The 26,121-nt window shown below is 32.6% G+C and overlaps 1 protein-coding gene across 1 annotated transcript; it reads right to left on the bottom strand.

The window, feature by feature from the left end:
- Window positions 1–2,247: 2,247 nt before the first annotated feature.
- Window positions 2,248–26,121, bottom strand: LOC149895330 (uncharacterized). Its single transcript, XM_090119072.1, has 10 exons — window positions 25,980–26,121; window positions 17,732–17,818; window positions 16,731–17,210; window positions 16,038–16,144; window positions 7,624–7,704; window positions 6,849–6,952; window positions 6,212–6,364; window positions 5,146–5,237; window positions 4,200–4,360; window positions 2,248–3,459 (listed from the first exon to the last, which is right to left on the bottom strand). Exons 2-10 carry the CDS (start codon window positions 17,799–17,801, stop codon window positions 2,527–2,529), a joined length of 2,181 nt encoding a protein of 726 aa, XP_089975198.1. The 5' UTR covers window positions 17,802–17,818; window positions 25,980–26,121; the 3' UTR covers window positions 2,248–2,526.

Raw genomic sequence — 26,121 nt, 5'->3', positions numbered from 1 at the left:
ATTTGGTATAGAGATATTTTGATACCCGAGAAAGGACATAGGCTTTTTACCCCGGGAAATAGGATAGGTTTTATCCCGGAAATCCCACGGGAACGGGAACTATATGCGGGTATTTCTTTGACTGCGCGGACGAAGCCGCGGGTGGAAAGCTAGTAGGCTATATATCATTACGCTAAGATAAATAGGAGCGGAACAATGCGGGTAAAACTGCAAGGCACAGCTAGTGTTAAAATAAAAAACAAAATAAAGTACAAATTAGATTTTATTTACAAGTTTATATATAGGTATAAATTAAGTACAATTGTTACAAATTATTGTATTATACATGTCAGTACAGACAAGATGGGCCAGTTTCACGACTTGCTGATAAAATGTCTACTCCTTGGAAGAGGGCGCTGACTCCTGACATACAGGTTTTACCTAGTTTGGAAGTCAGAGACTTCAATATTTCAAAATGCAAAATATTTTGTCAATAAAGAATTTTTATTATGTTATTATTTTTAACCGACTTCAGAAAAGGAGGAGGTTTGTTAAATAATTGTCCCTGTGTCACTTAAATATACATTCAGTATTAAAACCGGAAAAAAAATGACTGATAAACATTTTCAAACGTTATAAGTATTTTTATCTGATAGTTAAGCTTAACAACACTAAACATAAGTTGTGAAACTGGCTAAAAGATTTGTTGATTAAAAATTTAATAAATACAGTCAAATTTTCGTTGTAGGTTATTAACTATATAATTATAGTTATACGTGGTTATACATACACTTTTCAAATTTTGCGTAATATTTATTACGTAATATTTATTACGTAGTTATTGAAGTGAAACTTCTTTAGGCGCGTTGAGGGTAAAATTTGAAGGTCGCATCATAGCAATACCGTCACGTCATGAAATAAGGCGATGATCTTGCCAAAGAAGTTTCACTTCTGACACGTGTGCTCGGCACACACGCTTATGGTTCACAAACTCAGGTGGTATGGTGTCACAATAGATAATAATACCTTTCATTATTTAGAGAAACCGTAATACAATCTACATAGTATAAATATAACTTTGAAATACAAATTAAATACCTAATTCTTTGATTAACGTAACAATTATTTTCAAAAATTGAAAAAAAATATTTTTTTTTTATTTTATTAGACGCTGTGTTTCCAGTAAAAATCTGTCACATTTATTAATAATAAAAACATAAATGTAAAGTATGTCACGCAGATTCGATGACCCCTTCAAATAAATAAATATCTAAGTACCTATGCACTAAGTTTTGTTCACTGCACAATTTAATAAACTATAACATATTTAAAGTCTTAACAGATACTCTTAGAACCATTAAAAAGTGAAGTCCCATGTCCCCAAGTGGGGTAAGGGGCAGATGCATTATACATCTGTTTCACTGATCGATTTTCTTTAGGGACAAGTAGGTGATCAACCTTCTGTGTCCTGCCAGACCGAGACATTTTTTTTCTTCGACTCCACCGGGAATCGAACCCAGGACCCTTCGGTGCTACGCTCACGCGTCAACCACTGTACCAAGGAGGCGGTCCTTAGAACCAAAATAACTAGACTCACAATAAATTCAAATTGTCCAACCCAAAACAATGCCTTACACTAGGCAGATTTATCTAATGACCAATACAATATATTATTTAATAGACTTTGAACGTTACTGCTACGAAATAAGGTGCTTATTTCAATGAATGTTTTATACAACTTACGGACATTTTTAACGACCTTTAAATATTTTGAGTCTAGTTCTTTATAGTATGTCAATACTTTCAGGGCTTCTTAAGTGATTACTACACTTTTTTTGAAGTGAAACTTCTTTTTCGGGGTTGGAAAAAAATAGTGTAACATTTTGTTCGTTACGCGTGACATTTTTCCGTTACGCGCCATCTTTTTCTTATCCCTACCACGCGTGATTCGACGTATTTCTGTAAAGTTGCATATAGTAAATTATTTTCCGAAAAATAAAGTCATAAAGAAGTTTCACTTCTTACGTGTGTACACTAGTACACGCACACATTTTTTATTATTATTATTATTTGAGCAAGGGTTACCATGATGTCTTATAGCAATATTATTTCCAGTGTGAGAAAGTGATGGCGATATACGACCTATATAGCTCTGTCATTTTTCCACACTATCAATAATACTGTTTTAATATATACTTAATATTATAAAGCTGAAGAGTTTGTTTGTATGAACGCGCTAATCTCAGGAACAGGTCCGATTTGAAAAAAAAATGTGTGGTTTTATGAAACCACGGTAAAAGTGAAACTTTCCGAACACTGCTTTATACCTACTCGGCAGCCGACCGTCACGCGACATGCGCTACACAGACCAAAAAGTTTGAGACGATGTAATAAAATTTCACTTTAAAATTATTTCGGTGTCAGATAGCCCATTTATCGAGGAAGCTATAGGCTATATATCATCACGTTAAAACCAACAGGAACGGAGACATGCGGGTAAAACCGCGTGGCACAGCTAGTTAATTATAAGTCTTACTTAGCTGCAAACTATGTCCACCAAATCCTTCCATCATCCACATTTGCATTTTGATCACCATACGGTCTTTTTTCATAATTATAACCCTCAGTAGTATAATAGTTATAATTATTATTCTGATTCTGATTCTGATTCTGATTATAATAACCGTTGCTGTAAAATTCTTTATTATAATCGTTGGGATATCTATTATTGCTATCTGTATTATAATTATTATAATCCGGTTTATTTGTTTCCTGTCTTTGTGGTCTATATTGTCCACTGTCACTATCCTCACTGTTTTTATCATTTTCAGAGTTATAAAACCCAGAATCGTATTGATTATGATTCTGATTCTGATAATTGTAATTATTCTGTCGATGATTGCTACTAGGATTTACAGTAGTCGTAATAATATTTTGTCCTCGATTATTGTTATTAGTATATTGTCCACTGTCGCTATTCTCATTCTTTTTATCATTTTCTGCGTTATAAAACCCAGAATCGTATTGATTCTTATTCTGATTATTGTAATTATTCTGTCGATGATTGCTACTAGGATTTACAGTAGTCGTAATAATATTTCCTCGATTATTATTATTAGTATATTGTTCATTATTTCTATTATTCTGACTATTGTAATTGCCGTAGTTGCTTGTAGTTGTGGAAACTTGTCCACGATTCTGATCATAATCATTTTGATTATAACTATTATAATTCTCTTGATATCTCACTGTAGTCGTTTCGCGTCGATTATAACTTCCAGAATCTTGATTCTGATTCTGGTTTACGGATTCTCGTTTGTCTGTCTGTCCGTTGAATACTACAGACGCGATGAACACGGGAAATACTTTGGCATATAATGCTGGTGTGTTCGGAGCTCCACAGGATCTACCGAGTGACGTCACAGCAACTACGCGCCAAACGCAGCCATCTTGGATTTGTGCTGGACCGCCTGAGTCACCCTGTAAGATAATTTTATATGAACAATGGATATAATTGTTTTATTTATATTAAATACATACTTATATGTTTATATTTATGATAAATAATTTTCGTTGATTAAAGAAAAATAAATAAATAAATGTTGTTTTATTTCGAAGATAAAAAATCCTACACCTGACTAATATTATTTATAAATGCGGCAGTTTTCATAGACAAAATGCTCACATTAGAGAAGCGGTATATGCCGGCTGCGCGAAGCTAGAGAAGAAAACATGGATTTTCAGGAAAGATTAAGCAAACAATTTTTGACGTAATTTTGTTGTTAAGTATTTTTTACGTGATCAGTGTATGCAAAACTACAAGTTCCTTCGCGCTCAGTATACCGATAGTGGGACACCCTGTATATAAAACATAATCCATATTAATATTATAAATGCGAAAGTAACTCTGTCTGTCTGTCTGTTACTCAATCACGCCCTAACTACTGAACCAATTTGCATGAAATTTGGTATAGAGATATTTTGATACCCGAGAAAGGACATAGGATAGGTTTTATCCCGGAAATCCTACGGGAACGGGATTTTCTTTGAAGCCGCGGGCGATAAGCTAGTTTCTAATAAACAATGTATCTAATGAAAAATGTATTTGCATGCCGTTGAATAACGGCTAAACATGCTGAAATAATGTATCTTATTCTTAACACCTATGTATACCATGTTTACTTGCAAATAAATGATTTATTTATTTATTTATTTAATACCTGACAAGTATCCTTCCCGCCGTGCAGTTCGCCCGCACATATCTGCGTGTCGGCGCGCGGCCCGTCCGGCAGCTTGCGGGACGCGCCCAGCACGCGCCGGCAGTCCGACATCTCCCACACGGGGATCGATACACTGCGCAGTTCCAATGATTGGTCTCCCCCTGGAATAGATTGAATATATTTAAAGACTAGTAGCCTATAACCTTCCTCGATAAATGGGCTATCTAACACCGAAAGAATTTTCCAAATCGGACCAGTAGTTCCTGAGATTAGCGCGTTCAAACAAACAAACAAACTCTTCAGCTTTATAATATTAGTAAAGATATAAATTTATAAATAATAGAAAAAATTCGATCACAATACGGGTTTCGAACCTGCATCCTTTCACGCCATTCCGCGGCAAATGCCTGACCAATTCAGCCACTCGTGAGCCGCCAGAGCGATCGAATTTATTCTATTCTTTCAGTTTTTTCTATGCTTTAGAGTCCCGCCTCTTGATTGAATTTTTTTCGGTTAAAACATAATTTATTCAAAAGCTGCACAGAGGTGAAAATGAACATTTGCTTTGAATACAAAATCAATGGGAAATTATATCTATGGGAGTGTTTTATGTAAATTTTTTCCATTTCATTTAAAAAAAATTATAATCGTCATTCTACGCATTAGGTAAAGGGTTTTCGATATCAGTTTAAAGTTTTTTGATATCTGCAATAGTTACGGAATAATCGCCTGTGCACACTTAACGATTACACCCTGTATAATAAGATTTATTTCTATTGCAAGTTATTTTAGTTAGCTTATATAAGTATTATCATTATGTAGTAAAACCAACATAAGAATATTTGTTTAATTTACATATTAAATATGTATATGTAATTTTTTTTTTTCAAAAGTGGCATCAAAACCTGTAAGTGACATTTATTTAATAAAATAGAAAAAAACTTACGGAACTCAGTTCTACCCCATCCTGTAGCAATTATAGGTTTGCCTGGCGGCGGCGGTCTGCCCAGACAAGCCGGTCTGATCACTTCGGAAAATCTGAAATAAATAAATTAATAATCTATAATATAAAGATAAAACACTAAATTTGATTTTTGGCATATATTAGGTATGTAGTTACATATTATGTAAAATTAAATGGTAATATTGACATGATTTTAAAAGAGCAACTATGGAGTTTCTTGCCGTTTCTTCTCCATAGATTGCTTTCCGAATCGGTGGTAAATGTTAAATAATAATTTGGAAAATCCAAAAGTGCACGCCTCATAATTTTTTTTAATAATTATTTATTAATTATTATTTTTGTTTATTTAATAACAATTAAACCACATCGAATCAGACCCTGAAAAATGAAAGGGTTCTATTCCTGAGCATACTCAAGCGTAAGAGAAAAAAAAAGACTCGATTAGTAAAGTATTTCGGTCGCTATCGTGTTAACAAGAAAAAGGATCCGCACATACAGACACACGGACGTCCAAGACAGAACTTTTTTAAACTGTTTTTTAACTAGTTTAAATAACAAAAATGACATCAAAAATATCATTAATGTTAAAAATAGTGTTTTTTCTTAATATGTGTGTGTATGTATTATCTTACAAGTGCAATGTATGATACATAAAGACATTTTAAGTTTGAAAAATCAGATGTTTTGCGCGAAGTGACAGTAGTACCCACCTCAACGCTTCGCTGAGGCGTGCAAAAATGTTATGACGTAGGAGTCTTATTGAATAAATAAATGTATGAGTTTGTGAGTTTTGAGTTTTGATGCTAAGCGCAAAGCTCGAGAACGGCTGAACCAATTTTGCAAATTCTTTTGTAATCATAGTTCATCCTTTTGATGCGGTTTTTTTAATAGATAGAGTGATTCTCATTTCTCGGCGAAGGTTTTAGTAGGTACATTTTGAATTTATTTATATAATTTATTAGGTTTTAGACAAAGCGGACGAATCCGCGGGAAAAGCTGGTTAATTCATAAAATTTATTATTAATATTTTATTCAGTTTAATACTTACGTCACAGATTTCTCCAACTTGACCAAAGCCAAATCAAAATAAGACTTCGGCAACTTATACTTAGGGTGTCTGGTTACAGATGCCACTTTGATCACCAAAGCCCCAGGGTCGTTTAGATACGAAGACCCTAATTGTACAGCACGGGGTGGACCTCTAAAATAAGAGTTTTAATTGTTATTTTTAGAATTTTAATTGTTATTTTTATTAATTAAATTATTTAGAACAATGCTAGTTTTATATTGTTCATTTCATAGTATCTAATTATGACAAAATATTCTAATTTTGCATTGAATTTCAAATATTGAAAAATGTAGAATATAAATTTATAGAGAGAGAGAATAAAAAATAATATAAAAAATTCGATCACGAGGCGGGACTCGAACCCGCATCCTTTCGCGCCATTCCGCATGTAAAGCATTTGAATGCCATAAAACCAAAAATATCAATTTCAACAAATCTATGAATAATATTGTGATATTTTAAACGAAAGAAATAAAGCTCATAAATAAAAAATAAAAATATTTAATGTATTTTTATTTTGATATTTAAGGATTACTTGTTACAAAACTATACATTTTGACAAAAATTGATAAAAAATTTAAATATGATTAAAATGAAATAAAAACATATTACTTACGTGGCAACAGTATTATCCTTATCTTGATAAGCGCAGTGGGCTGCAGTCAGAACGTATCTATCGCTAAGTAGACTACCTCCACACTTCCAGGAATAGCCACCAGACTGTAATAGAACGAATATTAATAAAAATAAAAAATAAATAATAATAAGTGCGAGTCGAACTCGCGCACGGAAAGCTCCAAAGTCCAAACCATTTATTTATTTTTTAATTTATGTTTTTAGCAATATTTTTCTTTATCTGTGCAATTAGACACGGATTCCGTTTTTTCCTTTTGAGGTTCGGGATTCTAAAAAGTAGGAAATTAATACTTATTGGGCTAATCGACAACTTCACCATAAAGGTGTTCAACTGTTCATGGAAAATTCGACCATTCGATTCGCTTTTTCATTGAAAGATGTTCCATAAATCTTCTTTTAAGAGCAGCTGAACTAGAATTTCTAATTGTACATACTTAAATAAAATAGTATCACTTTACTTTTAGATAATACTTTAATAAAAAAATGTGTGCGTGTACCTACTAGTATACACACGTAAGAAGTGAAACTTCTTTATGACATTTTTCAAAAAAATAATTTACTATATGCAACTTTACAGAAATACGTCGAATCACGCGTGGTAGGGATAAGAAAAAGATGGCGCGTAACGGAAAAATGTCACGCGTAACGAAAAAATGTTACACTTAATTTTTTTCCAACCCCGATAAAGAAGTTTCACTTCAAAAATGTGTATTTCGGGCCTTGGGGCCCTTCTTCCGTCATGTATAAAAACTTACAATACTCTTCGGCCACCCTAGAAGCGCCATGTGAGGGAACTCCTTCACGCTGACCACCTTACCCCCAACTACCAACGGTACCTATGGAAATATACTTAAGTTATTATAATTATTATTTATAGGTACATATTAATACAAAATATAATAGAAAAAAGAAACTCAAACTCAAACATTAATTTATTCAATTAGACTTCTTCTAGAAGCACTTTTGAAACGTCATTAGGTAAGTACATATTTTTAACATTTACCACCGATTCGGAAAGCAGTATCTACGGAGAAGAATCGGCAAGAAACTCCATAGTTGCTCTTTTTAATCATGTCAGATTTACAATTTTACAAATTACATATTAATATGTAATATCATAATATGCCAAAGTGTAGTGTATTAGATATAAGCTTCTTGTCTTGTACTGTAGTGTATTATAAGTTCAGTTATAATAAATCACTCGAGGAAGATACACGTGTTTCATTACCCCCGCAACCCGCACTCTACATGGCGACCCTGCCATGCGCGAGCGCCGCGGTGTAAGTTGCCGGGTGTCGCGTATCGGGCGAATCCTGCAATTCAGCGGATTCCTGTGTGCCTCAGTGCTCTGAGTTAGAGCATTAATAATATTGAAGTAATGAAAATGGAGATAACGCAAGGAACATTCTCCATAACCAGTCACGTACACTTCAAAAATGGGCAAGAGTTATTCTAAAACCGGACATGAGGAGGTGATAATTGCACAAAATGCATCCCAAGGAAGTAATTCTGCGGTCGAATCCCATATCCACATAAATAATATATTATTGGCGACGACCTTGACAATTTTCGCTATTATAATCGTCATTTTTATATGGAAAAAGCTGAAGGACAGACAAAAGAAATGGATCGAGAAACAAATTGAATCACAATTTATAAGAAGAATGCGTTTGCGGTTGTCGGGAAAGCGAGCACGTGAAGAAGGAAACGAATCCGTGTAGAAAAAAAAAAAGTGAATTCCGTGTTAGTGAGCCCAAGTGAAAAACATAATATATCGTATATTAAGTGCTTTCTTTTTGTAATCATTTAGTGAGCAAAAGTAATAAAAACAACGAACTGTGTTGCGTCATCTACTATCGACATAATAGGAACTATAAGTGTCGGATTAAAAATAATTAATAATTATATTAAAATGCCAATGTAATTGTTACTTTTGTCATAATTTTATGTTTCTTGTATCTTACAGCCTAAGTATTTCGGAATGTCACATGGAAAATATATTGGCCGTAATGCATTCATGTAAGGACCAAACTACTAGGTAAATCATTTTTATGTAAGTATGTTTTAATTTCGTTGTATATGGAAAAAGATTTAGAAAGGATTTTTAATGAATTATCTGATATTCAAATTACTTTGAGGAAGTTAGGCCCATCTAGAAGGTTACAATATAAAAGTAAAGTTAAGGATAATATATTAAGAGCTAAGGAATTATATTCATCTTATAAAACTATTATTAGTATATTTTCTGAGCGAAAAACCTCGTTAGAATTAGCTGAATACGTTTATGAAGTCTTGAAGGAGAGAATAAAAGTTATTTACGATAAGATTCTATCATATGATTTTCAAGGTAACGTAGAAACAACTACTTCAAACATGGAGAAGTTTGAAATCAAAACTGCAACATCCTTGATACCTGTTATGGATGGTTCAGAAAGTACGACAGAAAAAATCATAGACACGGTAGAATTATATAGCGATTGCCTAAAGGACACAGACCAAGAAAAGATGTTAATATCTTTTGTTTTGAAAACTAGATTAACTAAAACCGCTAAACTAAAACTAAAATGCAAATATGATGATGTAGCAAGCCTTTTAAAAGATTTAAAAACTTATTTACTTACAAAAAAGTCCGCCAATGCAATACTATATCAATTAAATAATTTGAGTCAAAATGATATGTCAATTTGTGATTATGGAAATAGACTATCAGAATTATTTATAGACCTCACTATTGCACAGGCTAACGGTAACGAAAAGACCTGCGAAATACTGAGACCTATAAACGAAAAAATTGCTATTAAAAGATTCTCTGATGGATTAAGAAATAAACGCTTGAGCACTATCATTTCAGCGCGGAACTATTCCGAGTTGAAAGATGCGGTGCGTGCGGCGGAGGACGAGGAGCTGGGGCAGCCCTCGACTTCCGGAGGTATTTTCAGCGCCAGGGGTAAGTCAAACAACAGATATAATAATAATTTCACTAGAAGAGGGCAGAATAATCATTATAATAAAGGTTTCAATTTCCGTGGCAATTCTCGAGGTCAAGTTTATAATAATAATTATTATTATCGGCAAAATTATAATGGCAATCCCCGTGGTGGATATATACGCGGAAGAGGTAATAATTTTCCAAAATTTGGCAATAATCATAATGCTTCAGGATATTATCGTGGTAGAGGTAGTCGAGGTAGGAACAACCAACACAAAATTTTCTCAGCCGAAGGGAGCGAGAACCGTCAAGCAAATAACGAAGAAATAGAGACCAAAAACCAGTTTTTTCGGTCCTAAATGTTATAACATTTTAACCTGCAATAAAAATGTTAGGTACGTCCATTTCGACATAAACAATTCCAAGTATTCATGGTTACTTGATACCGGCGCGTCCATTTCCGCTGTTTCTAAGAACGCCTTATTAGAACATACTACTTTGTATGAAGACAACATTATAATAAATGGTATCGGTGGAAAAATATGCTCAAAAGGATATGTTTATCTTACTTTACGTACTCAAAATAGTAGATTTAATCATAAATTTTATTTGTTCGATCATTTACCGTGTAAATCAGATGGAATCCTTGGTTTAGATTTCTTATCGAAATTTAATTCACATATTAATCTAGAAAACGATACATTAATTTTATATAACCAATGCAAAAATATTATACCACTATATGCGTCACCTACTACTTCACATAACTACTTAACTATTCCTGCGAGAAGCGAGTCCATTCACTACATACCAATTATGAATAATAAATTAAATAATGACTGTGTTGTTTTACCACAACAATTACAAGAGGGTCTATTTTTAGCAGCTCTAATAGTGAAGCCAGTAAATAACGTTATTCCCATTAAAATATTAAATACTCAAGAAGAATCAATTACCATACCGACCTTTCAACCAGACCTACACTCGTTAAACGATTACCAAATATGTCAGTTTAATAAATGTAAATCAAACGCAGAGAGAGCTAATATTTTGTTAGAATTATTAAAATTGGATCACTTACATCCTACCGAGCGTGAGACTATACAAGCAATTTGTACTAAATACAATGATATCTTTCACTTACCGGGTGATAAGCTTACAACTACTAATTCATATGAACATAATATTTATTTAAAACCGAATGCTAGCCCCGTTTATACAAAACCATACAGGTTACCACATAGTCAAAAACCTGAAATAAATAAGCAAATTGAGAAAATGTTACAGGATGATATTATAGAAGAAGCTCAAAGTGAGTGGTCTAGCCCTATTTTACTTGTTCCTAAAAAGTCAAATGATGATAGCAAAAAGTGGAGATTAGTGATAGATTACCGTAAATTAAATGAAGTTATACAAGATGATAAATTTCCGCTACCGAATATCACTGATATCTTAGAGTCCCTTGCTGGTGCCGTGTATTTTACCCATTTAGACCTTAGTCAATCTTATTACCAAACGACCTTGAACCCCGAATCGCGTAAGATTACTGCCTTTACAACCAATACTGGACAATACCAGATGAAACGAATGCCAATGGGTCTTAAAACCAGTCCAAGTTCTTTTTCAAGGTTAATGACTTTAGCCATGTCAGGTCTAACGTATGAGAAATGTTTTGTTTATCTTGATGACCTTGTAATTTTTGGACGTAATTTAGAAGGTCATAATAAAAATTTAATAGATGTTTTTGAGAGACTTAGAAAAGTTAACTTAAAATTAAATCCCATCAAATGTAATTTTTTGAAAAAGGAATTATTATATTTAGGACACACAGTGTCAGCAGATGGAATTAGTCCAGATAAAACTAAAATAAAAATTGTTGAAAATTACCCAACACCAAAAAATACAGAAGAAGTAAAACGTTTTGTTGCATTTTGTAACTATTACCGAAAATTTATAAAGAATTTCGCGGAAATAACTATCCCTTTAAATAATTTGTGTCGTAAAGGGACATCCCCTTTTATATGGTCTGAACAATGCGAAAACTCGTTTAAAATCATGAAAAAACGGTTAGTATCACCCCCCATTTTACAATATCCAGACTTTTCAGACGAAAACGAGTTCATCTTACAAACTGATGCTTCTGGCATTGCAGTAGGAGCAGTACTTTGCAATAAAGATAAAAGACCAGTCGCTTATGCAAGTCGGCCTTTAAACAAAGCTGAAAAAAATTACCCAACTATACAAAAAGAATTACTTGCAATAGTGTGGGGAGTTAAATATTTTAGGCCGTATCTCTTAGGTAAAAAGTTCACAATCATGACGGACCATAAACCATTATTGTATTTATTCGGAATTAAAGATCCATCGAGTAGATTATTAAAATTTAGGTTAACATTAGAAGAATATGATTTTAACGTTGTGTATATTAAAGGTAAAGAAAACGCCGTAGCAGACGCGTTGTCTAGAATTACAATAAACTCAAACGAATTGAAATGTATCAACGATAAAATAATTAACGTAATGACTAGAGCACAGAAAAAGAAACTAGAAGAAGTTAAAGAAAAGAGTGACACTCCAACTACCAATAATGACACAGACTATCGGCCTGATCAACCGAGAATCGTGGAATTATTGCGAGTTCCGAGTGGTGCGATAGAGATGATTTTAATAGAAGGAAAAGAGTTAAATAGGATTCGAAATCGAATGGGTATAGATGTAGAAACCGAGTGTTTTGCTTTCTCCCAAAATAAGAAAATTTTATACATTAATCTTGATTTCAAAGCACAATACACGCGAGCCGTTTTTGTGAAGAAATTAAGTGAATTAAGTAAAAATATTAATGTCGACGAAATATGTGTAATAAAAACAAATAATAACGCGTTATTTATAAAAGAACTAATAGAAGAAATTAAAAGTAAAGATATATGGACCGGTCCACGGATATGTATATTACGAGGTGTAGAAAGAATTGATAATGAAAATGATAAACAATTTATTATTAATGACTATCACTTACTGCCCACTAGTGGCCACGCAGGCATTCGTAGAATGATAAATAATATTAAGAAAAAATATTTCTGGCCAGAAATGGAAAAAGACATAAGAGATTTTGTAACTAAATGCGAAAAATGTCAAAAATCTAAGTATTCCCGAAATACCAAAGAGCCGATGGTTATAACAACCACAGCCTCGTTTGCTTTCGAGAAAGTATTTTTAGACTTAGTTGGTCCATTGGATCAAGATGTAGACGGTAATAATTATATACTTACGTTACAGTGTGAATTAAGTAAGTTTGTTGAGGCTTATCCTCTTAAAAATAAGGAAACGGTCACCGTTGCTAGAGCATTTGTTAATCAATTTATTTTAAGGTTCGGAATCCCAAAAATTATAGCAACAGATAGAGGCACTGAGTTTATGTCATCTACTATGATAGAGGTCTGTAAACTTTTAGAAATTGAAAAATTAAACTCAACCTCATACCATCACGAATCGATTGGTTCACTCGAAAATGCACATAAACATTTAGGTTCATTCTTAAGAATACAATGCAATAATTACCCTGAAACGTGGAGCCATTGGCTACCCTTTTGGTGTTTTAATTTTAATAATACTGTACATTCCTCTACAAAATATACCCCGTATGAATTAGTTTTTGGAAAACCAAGTGAAATTCCGAGTAGACTAAGTACTAGCATAGAACCTTTATATAACCCAGATAATTATAGTTTAGAATTAAGATATCGTTTGCAAGTAGCACATAGAGACGCACAAAACAATTTGTTAAAAAGTAAACAAGTGCGGAAATCTGTATATGATAAAAACATAAATCAAGTCCGATATAAGAAAGGTGATTTAATATTGTTAAAAAATGAAACTGCAAATAAATTAGATACTTTGTATAATGGTCCATTTATTGTTATTGAAGATAAGGAACCTAATGTTATAATTTTGAAGAACAATAAAGAAGAAATTGTACACAAAAATCGAACAAAATTGTATAAAAATTAGGAATATTCTTTTAATCTCATATTTGTTACTTTAGTAAGTACACAAAAAAAAAATTAGTATAACAATTTTTTTTTTTATCTCCTACCCCTGTGGTGTAGTGTATTAGATATAAGCTTCTTGTCTTGTACTGTAGTGTATTATAAGTTCAGTTATAATAAATCACTCGAGGAAGATACACGTGTTTCATTACCCCCGCAACCCGCACTCTACAAAAGAACTGTCCTGTGGTTTTTACGCGACAACCCTCCATGGGTTTTTATCGTCCATATATTCCATTCCAATTTCCATATATAAACAAAAAAAACACGCTTTATTAAGCTGTATTCTCAATGATTCTTCGTAAGTGTACGTTTGAATTAAATCTTTCCGTTTAGGACTGATTTTTCAATCCTTGGTTAAAAGTTATTCGTTGAATAACCATTTCAAAAACGTATTCTAATTGCCCGTATTTGACAGTTTACGTGACATTTTAATATTATCGATACTTTATTGGACGGATATAAGTTTTAACTAGGGATGTAACGATACCGATACCGATACAGATATATCGGCCGATATAATCGGCAAGCCGATATATCGGTATCGCCGATAGTAAACAACCGATACCGATATCAAACAATTCAAAAAACCGCGCCCAATGAACGATGCGGGAGGACGCCCGCGTGTGTGCACTTTGTTTTCTGAAAAAACTCTACCAATAGTAAACTTTTATTAGGTACTGATTGTATGTGTATTACTTAAAGTTTAACTGACTGTGAAATAATAATACTAAAATAAATGGTTTTGTTGTTTTTTGATTTGGCAATTTTATTTAAAAGAATACGATTAACAGTTGAGTCTCTGTTCAATGTTGGTAACTTTTTATGCATAATTATTCACTATTTATTTTTCTACCAAGCCATCGATATCGGTATCGGTATCGGTATCGCCGATACATTACTACAAATATCGGTATCTGTATCGTATCGGCAAAATCATGTATCGTTACATCCCTAGTTTTAACTAAGGATTGAAAAATCAGCCCTTAGTAGTAAAATCGAGACAAGTAGTGATTTCAAAATTATTTCACATAATATGTCCATGATTCCCGAGGGCTATAGGCTGTATAATTATGTACCATAGGCGAAGCCGGGCAGACCAATAGTCCTACTAATATTATAAATGCGAAAGTTTGTGAGGATGTGTGTGTTTGTTGCTCTTTCACGCAAATACTACTGAACCGATTACAATGAAATTTAGCACACATATAGAGCTAACTTGGATTAACACATAGGATAGGTTTGTTCCGGAAATCCCACGGGAACGGGAACTATGCGGGTTTTTCTTTGAAAACGCGGGCAAAGCCGCGGGCGGAAAGCTAGTAATTGTATAAACAACAAAAGGCAATCAAGGAGATATTAAAAAGATTTTATATTAATTTTGCGTGATAAAAAGTGTCTAATTATAAGACAAATTTACGACTTAGATAAAAATTATTCATTTAATCATATTTTATTTTCTTTTTTGATTAGTTAATCTTTAATATACGAATAACAAGAGAAACCTTTTAAAATAAAGCTATAATTTTCATTATTTCTTAGTATAAAAACATTATCTAAATAAAGTATACGTAAAGAATTGTCGTTTATAAATTTTATATATTTTTCATTTTTCGTTGCTTTTTGGACCCTGAAATTATATTATTTAAATCTTGGTTGTATCAAAAAACATAATCCTATTTTTATACGAATTTAAAGATTATCAAATGCTCTTATTTATTATAACACTAGCGGTCCGCCCCGGCTTCGCCCGTGGTACATAATATTTACGTTTTCTCTACATAAGAACCATCCTCGTACTTCAAGGAATATAATAAAAAAAGAATTATTGAAATCGGTTCAGCCGTTCTCGAGTTATGCGCTTACCAACACATTTTGCGATTCATTTTTATATATAAGAAGATTGAAGATTATCAAATGCTCTTATTTTTAATAATATTATATTATAATTTACTACCGACCCGCCCGCGGCTTCGACCGCTTTGTCTAAACCTAATAAATTATATTATACTAAAACCTTCCTCTTGAATCACTCTATCTATTAAAAAAACCACATCAAAATCCTTTGCGTAGTTTTAGAAATTTAAGCATAGGTATTACATAGGGATATAGGGAGAGAGAAAGCGACTTTGTTTTATACTATGTAGTGATAGTGATAGTGATAGTGATAGTGATAGTGATAAAAAAAATATACCTCAGAAGGCACGCACGAAGACACGTTGACTCTCACAGGCCGTGGTGATGGTACCAACGGGATAGCTTGTAATTGCTTCACATCTAGCGATTTATATTTTTCGCACACTGAAAATATAATGTTGTAATAAATAAATATATTTTATACAGGGTGTCCCACTGTTGGTATACTAAGCTCAAAGGAGGTTATGGTTTTGCATACGCTGAGTACGTAAAAAATACTTATAAAATTCCAGACGCATTTTTCTAAGAATTCTTTCTTTTTTAATTCTTTTAAGAATTCTTAAAACTCTATGCGTATACCCATAACAAGCAACCCGCCCAACATTGCCACCCGCACGTGAGCTATCGTTTAAGATTATGTTTTCATAGACAAAATGCTCACATTACAGAAGCGGTATATGCCGGCTGCGCGAAGCTAGAGCATAAAACATGGATTTTCAGGAAAAATTTATCAAAAATTTTTTTCGTAATTTTATTGTAAGTATTTTTTACGTTATCAGTGTATGCAAAACTACAAGTCCCTTCGCGCTTAGTATACAAATAGTGAGACACCCTGTATAAGAAAACCTACATTAAAATCCGTTGCATTGTTTCAAAGATCTACGGATTGCATACATAGAGACAGGCGAAGGGGAGCGACTTTTTTATAAATTCTACTATTTAGTGATAATTCATACAATAGTATACTCACTTCGTTCAGCCACTTCTAAATATCTCAGTTTCTCTGTATCACTCATGTAGTCTTCATCTGGTCCAATTATCAATTCCGGGCTAGCATTTTCGACAAACTGGGGAGCGTGTGTTGGCGGCCTATTCGTTATAGGTGGACCATTTACTATGGCTGGTCTTACACCATTTACGAACGGATTTCGTGTTGTGTATTCTGTGTATCTATTTATGTTTCTATCACTATTGAAGTAAATAGCATCTTGACTAGGTTTCACTGTGTTCTTTCGTTTTGGCTTTTGCGTACTGTAGTTATTGTGAACTGTTGTCTTAGGTCTAGTTTTCGTATGACTAGTTTGTGTGTGTGTTCGTCTGTCTCTTTCTGTTTCGACTGGGTTGTGTGAGATGGAATGATTGCGTTTTGGTTCTGCCTGTGTTCGGATTCGTTTCGTTGTGACGTCATATCTGCCTTGTTGGATCACAGGTTGGAGTGCTGAGAAGAAATCTGTAAGGGAATTTTAACGTTATTTAGTGTGCAATAAGATCTTATTTTGAATTTTTGAAATGTTTTTCATTGATTTCGGATGGTTGAGTGAAAACTACCTCCTATTATTTATTCATTAGTTAATAATATTTAATTTCTTTCGAAACTTCGACGTAATATTTTTACAACTGTAAGTAGATGATCAGCATTATTAATAAATTACTATCTAGTTAGCAACAAATAAACAAAAATAATGTAGAAATTAGACTTTACAGAATAATAGGAAATAGCCACTTTGTTGAGCCGTTGAGATTAGTTCTAGAAGTATTTATTTATTTATGCTTTATTGTACATACATACCAGGGCAAACAAACTTAGACTATAATTTTATAGAATAATAACACACGGGCACATATGAAGTAAGTTATACTTACATCATTTTAAATATATAAATGATGAATTTAATATAGAAAAAGTATTTTATAATTTTTTAAAGACTAATACATTCTTTTTATTTATATATAATTAATAAAATAACTTACCAAAGAATTGTCCTGTCGTTTGCGTTATAACGAGCAGAAGTAACGTTGATTTGAGGACCTTACAATCCATGTTGTCATTTTATTCACCTGCAATTAAAATATTTTACACATAAGTGTGTTTATTTTCTCATTTTACTAAAAAAAATAGGTTTGACAAACTATTCTTATATATAAAAATGAATCGCAAAATGTGTTGGTAAGCGCATAACTCGAGAACGGCTGAACCGATTTCGATAATTCTTTTTTTATTATATTCCTTGAAGTTCGAGGATGGTTCTTATGTAGAGAAAACGTAAACATGTACCACGGGCGAAGCCGGGGCGGACCGCTAGTATATTAATATATGCACCCATTTTAGGGCGCTTGTCCACCAATGTACGAGGATGTGTAGCGAGGAATGTGTTTCTAAATAACCAATCATATCGCTTCATTTAGTTTGAAGTTTGAAGCGATACTATTGGTTATTTACAAACACATTCGTCGCTACACATCCTCGCACATTATTGGTGTAAAAGCACCCTTAAGGTTTTTTTTAATCTACATAAATCGTGTTCAATGATTAGGTAAATTTAACTATATTCGAACCAGCTGTTCCTGAGATTAGTTCGTTCAAACAAACTCTTTACAATCCATACTAATATTATAAATGCGAAAGTAACTCTGTCTGTCTGTCTGTTACTCAATCACGCCTAAACTACTGAACCAATTTACATGAAATTTGGTATGGAGATATTTTGATACCCGAGAAAGGACATAGGCTACCTTTTATTGCGAAATATGTACCACGGGCGAAGCCGGGGCGGACCTCTAGTAATAAATAATTGAATCTATAGTTGATAAAAGGATCTCTACTAGATAATTAATTTAACCGCAAGTCGTAATAACGGCCTTGTTCAATGTTATTGGAATAATTAATTACAAGGAAACATTTATTTGTAAATATCACTGTTGTTTGTATAAGTAGAAATTATTTTAAAAGGATCGCTAAAAATAGCATTGAAAATGCGTATATATTCTATCTAACAGTGCATTTACATCAAACGAGCGAATGCTCATTCTTACCCCACTATGTCAAATTCTTTTAGTGTAAACCATTGAGTATACATATGGAGACGACACCGCCTACATCACTTATGTTTTTTTTAATGGTTTTAAAGTGAAACGCATCAAATATGCCTTCGTGTGTGTTACGATATTGCACAAATAATACGGAAAAGTGCAAAGGAATAACTTTCATCGGTAAGTACCTAACTAGATAATAATTTTTAAAACTTAGTTAGAGCAAAAAAATGGCGCACAGATTTTGTTCGTGGTGTCTCCTCCATACGTGTAGTAATATTATCTCAATGGTGTAAACAGGCGCATTCTTTCGTTATTCTTAGTGCGTTCGAAAAGATTCAATACAATGTTCTTATACTGAATACGAGTTTTCGTTTACACTAAAAGTCACGAATAAATGCTCTTGCTCTAGCTCTATGTTCCTTTAATGAAAATGCACCGTGACGTGACTTTATGTAGGTACTAGATGTGCCACACGGTTTTACACTAGTAGTCTTAGCGTGATTCTATATATTCTATAGCCTTCCTCAATAAATGATCTATCTAAAACTGAAAGAATTATTCAAATCGGACCAGTAGTTCCTGTGATAAGCGTGTTCATGCCACCACGTGTTATATCTTACACTAGCTGCTCCGCGCGGTTTCACCCACGTGGCTCCACTCCTGTTGGTCGTAGCGTGATGATATATAGCCTATAACCTTCCTTGATAAATGGGCTATCTAACACCGAAATAATTTTTCAAATGGGACCAGTAGTTCCCGAGATTAGCGCGTTCAAACAAACTCTTCAGCTTTATAATATTATTAGTATAATAGATTTGCTCAACGCTCAATTAAGGCTAATAATTGCATTGCACGTAATTGTCTTTTATGGCGAAGTAATAAACAAGTTATAATTTATTCATAAAAACCATATTATTATGAATAAAATATTAATCATAATCCTACTAATATTATAAATGCGAAAGTTTGTGAGGATGTGTGTGTGTTTGTTACTCTTTCACGCAAATACTACTGAACCAATTACAATGAATAGCACACAGATAGAGGGTAACTTGGATTGACACATAGGATAGGTTTTATCCCGGAAATCACACGGGAACGGGAACTATGCGGGTTTTTCTTTGAAAACGAGGGCGAAGCCGCGGGCGGGAAGTACCTAAGTATAATATAATTGCATACCGAGATGAATCTTTCCGAATTTCGTTAACAATAAAAGGGTAAGATCGTGACCTTTCCTTGACCCATCCATTAACAAGATATTGACTGAAGGTAAAATGGGTTTTACCTACAGACAGGTATCTTTTGCCATTTATTTTAATACAACTTGCCCGTGAGTTTTTCTAGATTTTCTATACTAATATTATAAAGAGGAAAAGTTTATATGTATGTATGTATGGTTTTCACGCATAAACTACTGGACCGATTTTGATGAAATTTGGCAAAGACAATCTTTAGACCCTGAGAAAGAACATAGGCTACCTTTTATTGCGAAATATGTATGGTTTATATGTAGAGAAAACGTAAATATGTACCACGGGCGAAGCCGGGGCGGACCGCTAGTTTATTATAACATCATCGACTAAGATCCTTCTTTATTGCCTCGTTTATTTCAAAAATAAATAACCGATTCATGATAAGTACATAAAGTTTGAATTAAATCAGTCCGTTTAAAGTGGGACAAAATTGAATTTAATACAATTAATATACAAGTGTAGCTTATTATATACTAGCTGTGCCCTGCGCTTTTACCCGCAGTGCTCCGCTCCTGTTGGTCTTAGGCCTTAGCGTGATGATATATAGTCTATAGCCTTCCTCGATAAATGGGCTATCTAGCATCTAAAGAATTTTACAAATCGGAACCAGTAGTTCCCGAAATTAGCGCGTTCAAACAAACAAACTCTTCAGCTTTATAATATTAGTAAAGTAAAAGTTTGGAAAATCCAAAAGTGCACGCCTCATAATTTTTTTTAATAATAATTTATTAATTATTATTTTTGTTTATTTAATAACAATTAAACCACATCGAATCAAACCCTGAAAAATGAAAGGGTTCTATTCCTGAGCATACTCAAGCGTAAGAGAAAAAAAAAGACTCGATTAGTAAAGTATTTCGGTCGCTATCGTGTTAACAAGAAAATCCTCCGCACATACAGACACACGGACGTCCAAGACAGAACTTTTTTAAACTGTTTTTTAACTAGTTTAAATAACAAAAATGTCATCAAAAATATCATGAACGTTAAAAATAGTGTTTTTTCTTAATATGTGTGTGTATGTATTATCTTACAAGTGCAATGTATGATACATAAAGACATTTTAAGTTTGAAAAATCAGATGTTTTGCGCGAAGTGACAGTAGTACCCACCTCAACGCTTCGCTTATGAGGCGTGCAAAAGATTTATACACTTTCATACGCAATTAGCAGCGTTGTTTTGACATTACAAACAGACGGGTCAATTTTTTTTATTCACACACATAAATAGCTGTAAAAAAAACAGAGATTTCCGGTTTTAAAATGATACAGATTGTAACATTTACCACAAAAATACAGACAGAAAAAAAACGTACAAACGAACGTGTTTCTTGAATAATTAAGAGTAGGTATATATTGAATAAATTATGTGAAAAAAAATTGTTTTGCGACAGAAAATAACTTGGTTTTTGTAACAAGAAGTTCACTATGGCTTCGCACATTTATACGTAGTTGAAATAAATAACTATGAAAATATAAAAATTATTCCGAACTAGATTTTCGCCCGCTTCACCCGAGTTTTCAAAGAAACACCCGCATAGTTCCCGTTCCTATGGGATTTCCGGGAAAAAAGTAGCCTCATTATTAGCACATGATTAGGTATTTGTAAATTTTTTATTGAAATTGTCAGAACTACTTATACAAAATTTAAATCACCAAATGGAAGGCACAAGCTTTCAAATAAAAATAAGAATCGTCAAAATGAGTCGAATTGAAAACATACAGATAAACAAGTTAATACTCTAAGTAAACAAGTCTTTATTTTTTATAATATATGCGTAGATATAAAAAACTATGGGTAGAAAGTACTTACAAAACCTGATTGAATTTGTTCTACTAATCTTATTAATTAAAAGCAGTGCCTACAGATTAAAAATGGACTGTAATAGAGCGGTCATACGTCCATCTGTTAACCGAGTTAAAAAAATAATATGCCAATCAATAAGCTATACCTATAAGGTAAATAAACATTAATTTGAGTAGAGGTTCTCCGTCGTATTTTTTGTTTGTTAATTCACAAATTTTGGGTTAAGTGAGTCGATTTTGATGATTCTATATGAATCATTATTGATCTTGGGTTTTTTAATTCTATTTTTCGTTTTAAATAAATGTCTGGGACAAGAATACTCTTCTCTTGCATTTTCAAAAATGTTAAATGTCGTATGCATGTAGCGTAGTCTAATACATGCATCAATGTACAACATAGAAATTGAATACATACGTATCACTACATAGTATAAAAAAAACAAACACTTATTCTTCTTTCATCATTTACTTTCGCAACTTAATTTTATAAGCTAAGTTTATCTATACTTCATCACTACATAGTATAAAACAAAGTCGCTTTCTCTGTCCCTATGTCCATGTGTATGTTTAAATCTTTAAAACTACGCAACGGATTTTAATGCAGCTTTTTTAATAGATAGAGTGATTCAAGAGGAAGGTTTTAGTATATAATTTATTAGGTTTTAGACACAGCGGGAGAAGCCGCGGCCGCGGGCGTGAAGCTAGATAGATCTATTGTAGCGACATGTTTTTTATAAAAACATAAAAGCGATATCCTTAGCGACACAGACTATAGGTACCAAAGGAAACGAGTATATCCACAGAGTATAATATATATACAAAAATAAATGCCTGCCAGTCCTTAATTAGTTATAAGTTATTACCATGGACCAATAATATTGGTCCATGGTTATTTCTTATTACTAATACAGCATGCATAAATTCTTCAATAATTCATAAATTTTTCAAAGAAATAATAGGTAGGATTAACATCAATTATATTGAAATAATGATTGATTATTCTGATGTTGCAATGTTAACAATGTCTTGTTTTTCTAGATCTATATTTTTCTAGAAATAAACAATTAAAAATGGATTTTTTAAGATAAATATTCAATTCGAATATTTAATTATAGGTAGAATAATTTAGTATTCTACTAACAGTGGATTTAGATCAAACGAACATAGAGCTAGAGCAAGAGCATTCTTTCGTGATCTTTTAGTGTAAACGAAAACTCGAATTCAGTGCTATGTATTAGAACATTTCATAGAATCTTTTCGAACGCACTAATAACGAAAGAATGTTCTACGCCTGTTTACACTAAAAGATACGTAGTATATATATCTTACTTACTTATATCCTGTTATTTTCTTTATTTTTTTGACGGGACCGCATAAGAAACACCCGGTCCCGTCAATAAAATTTTTCTTTATTCGCTATATATATAATATATATTATATGTATTAATATTTGTATTTATGTAACTATTTCCTACTTTTATTTGCACTTTTTATAATGCTCCTTCTACTATCCAATTGTTCATTTTCTTCTAACTTTTCCTATATCCTAAGGTTGCCTGGAAGATATCGCTTTTTAGCGATAAGGCCGCCTATTTGTACCGCTCCAGTGTATATTATTATTGTTTGATTTTGTTTTGTTTTGTGTGTGCAAATAAAGTGTTTTTTATTTTATTTATTTTTATTATTAGTCTGTGCTAAAAGAATTTAACCATATAGTGGGGTTAGAATGAGCATTCGTTCGTTTGATGCAAATGCACCATAGTAGCCTTGTTTTAAAACTAATCTCAGATACTAATTACATATGTACTTATTTTTTTTACTATTAGGTACATATTATTAAAGTGAAACATTGTTTGTTCGTCGTCTTTCACGTCAGAACGGAACTATTTTATGATACCTATCAAATTTTACCGCGAATCATGTCAATTCTAGTGGATTTCCTTTGCGTAGGCGAAGCCAGAACGAGCAGTTATTTTTAATAATACTAGCTCTCCGCCCGCGGTTTCACCCGCTTTGTCTAAAACCTATTAAATTATATACTTAAACCTTCCTCTTGAATCACTCTATCTATTAAAGAAAACCGTATCAAAATCCGTTGCGTAGTTTCAAAGATTTCAGCATACAAACGGACAGACAGCCACAGCGAATTTGTTTTTTATTGTAGAGACGTTTAAAATATAATATTTTAATTGTCGTGTGAAATCAGACATAAATAGACACGTTTTTTGCTAAGAATAAAAAATACGCGCGTTGTGCTTGTAAATGATTCCGTTAGAAAAATTTCCACACCATCAATGAGAACTTTAAAACAAAGAAACATAAAATCGAGGTCTGCTGTTTTTATTTATTTTTTGTAGTGTTACTGTATGTATGTGGTTTTTGGAAATTTGTATTTATACCGAATAGGTACATACTTACGTGAAGAAAAAATAATTATGCCAATTTTACGAAAATAGCGCAGACGGAGAAGTATGAAAATTGGCACACTTAAGTCTTTAGTTTAGGTATAACGAGAAGTAAGTATTAAAAAAATACATTACCTAAATCCAAAAAATACACACTACCACACATTTGACACACACTGACACACATTCTTTTGTTTATAGTTATCTACAGTCGAATTTTGACCACTGAGCGACTACTAAATGTATTGAAGAAGAAGCCTACTTACCTACTGACTGACTGAATATCTACCTATAACGCACAGCCCAAAATACTGGACTAATCGGGGTGAAAATTTGCATGAAGATAGCTACTATAATGTAGACCACAGATAATATAAAACTATACTACTAGATGTATTTATCCATTAAGAAAGAATTTTGATAATGTCTTTCCTAAATGCTATAAAATAGGGGATGAAATTTTGTAGGTACCATGAAAATTTATTTGACAGCGCGTTCGGAGCTGCGCTCAAATTCAAATTCAAATTATTTATTGTGTGGTCAAACTAGTTAGTTGACACATAAATTCATACAAAATATTTATTTTAATTATCTGTATTACTGTGATTATAACGGAAATAGGACTGTGCGATAACTCATTATTAAAAATAATTTTGTTTGAAATATGTACGTCAATGAAACTATGTAGCCGCTTGTCACTGTTTCAATACACACGCGTACTGTATTTAAAATTATTGTATCATCACATTCCCATTATCAAAATAAATATTTATTTATCTATTAGGTCTTATCTAAGTATATCTATCTATACTTAATATTATAAAGATGAAGAATTTTTTGAACTACTGATCCAATTTGAAAAATTCTTTCGGTGTTAGATAGCCCATTTATCGAGGAATACTTATAATTATTATCATCACGCTAAGACCAACAGGAGTGGATCTTGTCATTTATATCCGCCCGAGTTGTCTATAATAAAAATATACCGGCTGAATTGATAACCTCCTCCTTTTTTTTGAAGTCGGTTAAAAAATACGCTACGTAACTTATGTAATGTTTTAAATTGATGATGATGAAGTAAGTTGTTTTTGAGTGAAAACAAAAGAGACAGTTCGATTTTCAAAATTCAACATTTAAAAAATGGTGGCAAATTTTGAACCTTTTTTTAACCCATTTAGAAAATTCTTTCGCTATAAAATCTATTTTCTAATATATTTTTACGCATCTCGGGATTATACAGATTTTATTCAAACAAACACACATTCTTTATGTTTGATATTATTATTTATTACAAAGTTACGGAAACGAAAGATTAAAACTAATAAATATTGTAATATATTCACATAACTAACAACGCAATTTTTTCCTCTTAATTCATAATTTAAAAAATCTTGCCTATTTTTTATTTAAATATCATACCTACTTGATATGAAAGAATGATACAACTCAAAGTAATATTATAACCGGGAAAGCCGGTCTGTCTGTACGCTTTTATATGCCATAAACAGATTTCAATGTTTGCTATCTAAAATAATAGTCGAAGAGCCGTAGTACTATAGGTTACTTTTCGCATTTTATTCGCGGATGAAACCGCGGGGCACAACTAGTATAGATAAAAAGAAACAAAAAGTACATTATTCCAATTAGGTATAACATAAATAAACAACTTTTTAGAACACTTTTAAACTAATTAAAATACATGACAACAAACACAACATACAACCTTGTTTTTAAACGCAGCAAATGGTCCTTATAATGCAATAATGAAACATATAATTATTGAATACCCACTTATTATAATCTATGTGATTGTATCACTATCACTACACGACTATTCACTTCGACGGTTGGATATATACTGATGG

Source organism: Colias eurytheme, chromosome 31 (assembly GCF_061535395.1).
Source record: "Colias eurytheme isolate Ceu_HAF_F1 chromosome 31, ilColEury1 Martin Lab GWU primary, whole genome shotgun sequence".
Classification (NCBI taxonomy): Eukaryota; Metazoa; Arthropoda; class Insecta; order Lepidoptera; family Pieridae; genus Colias; species Colias eurytheme.
Note: the sequence above shows the minus strand (reverse complement) of the source record. Positions and strands in the feature narration are given on the sequence as shown.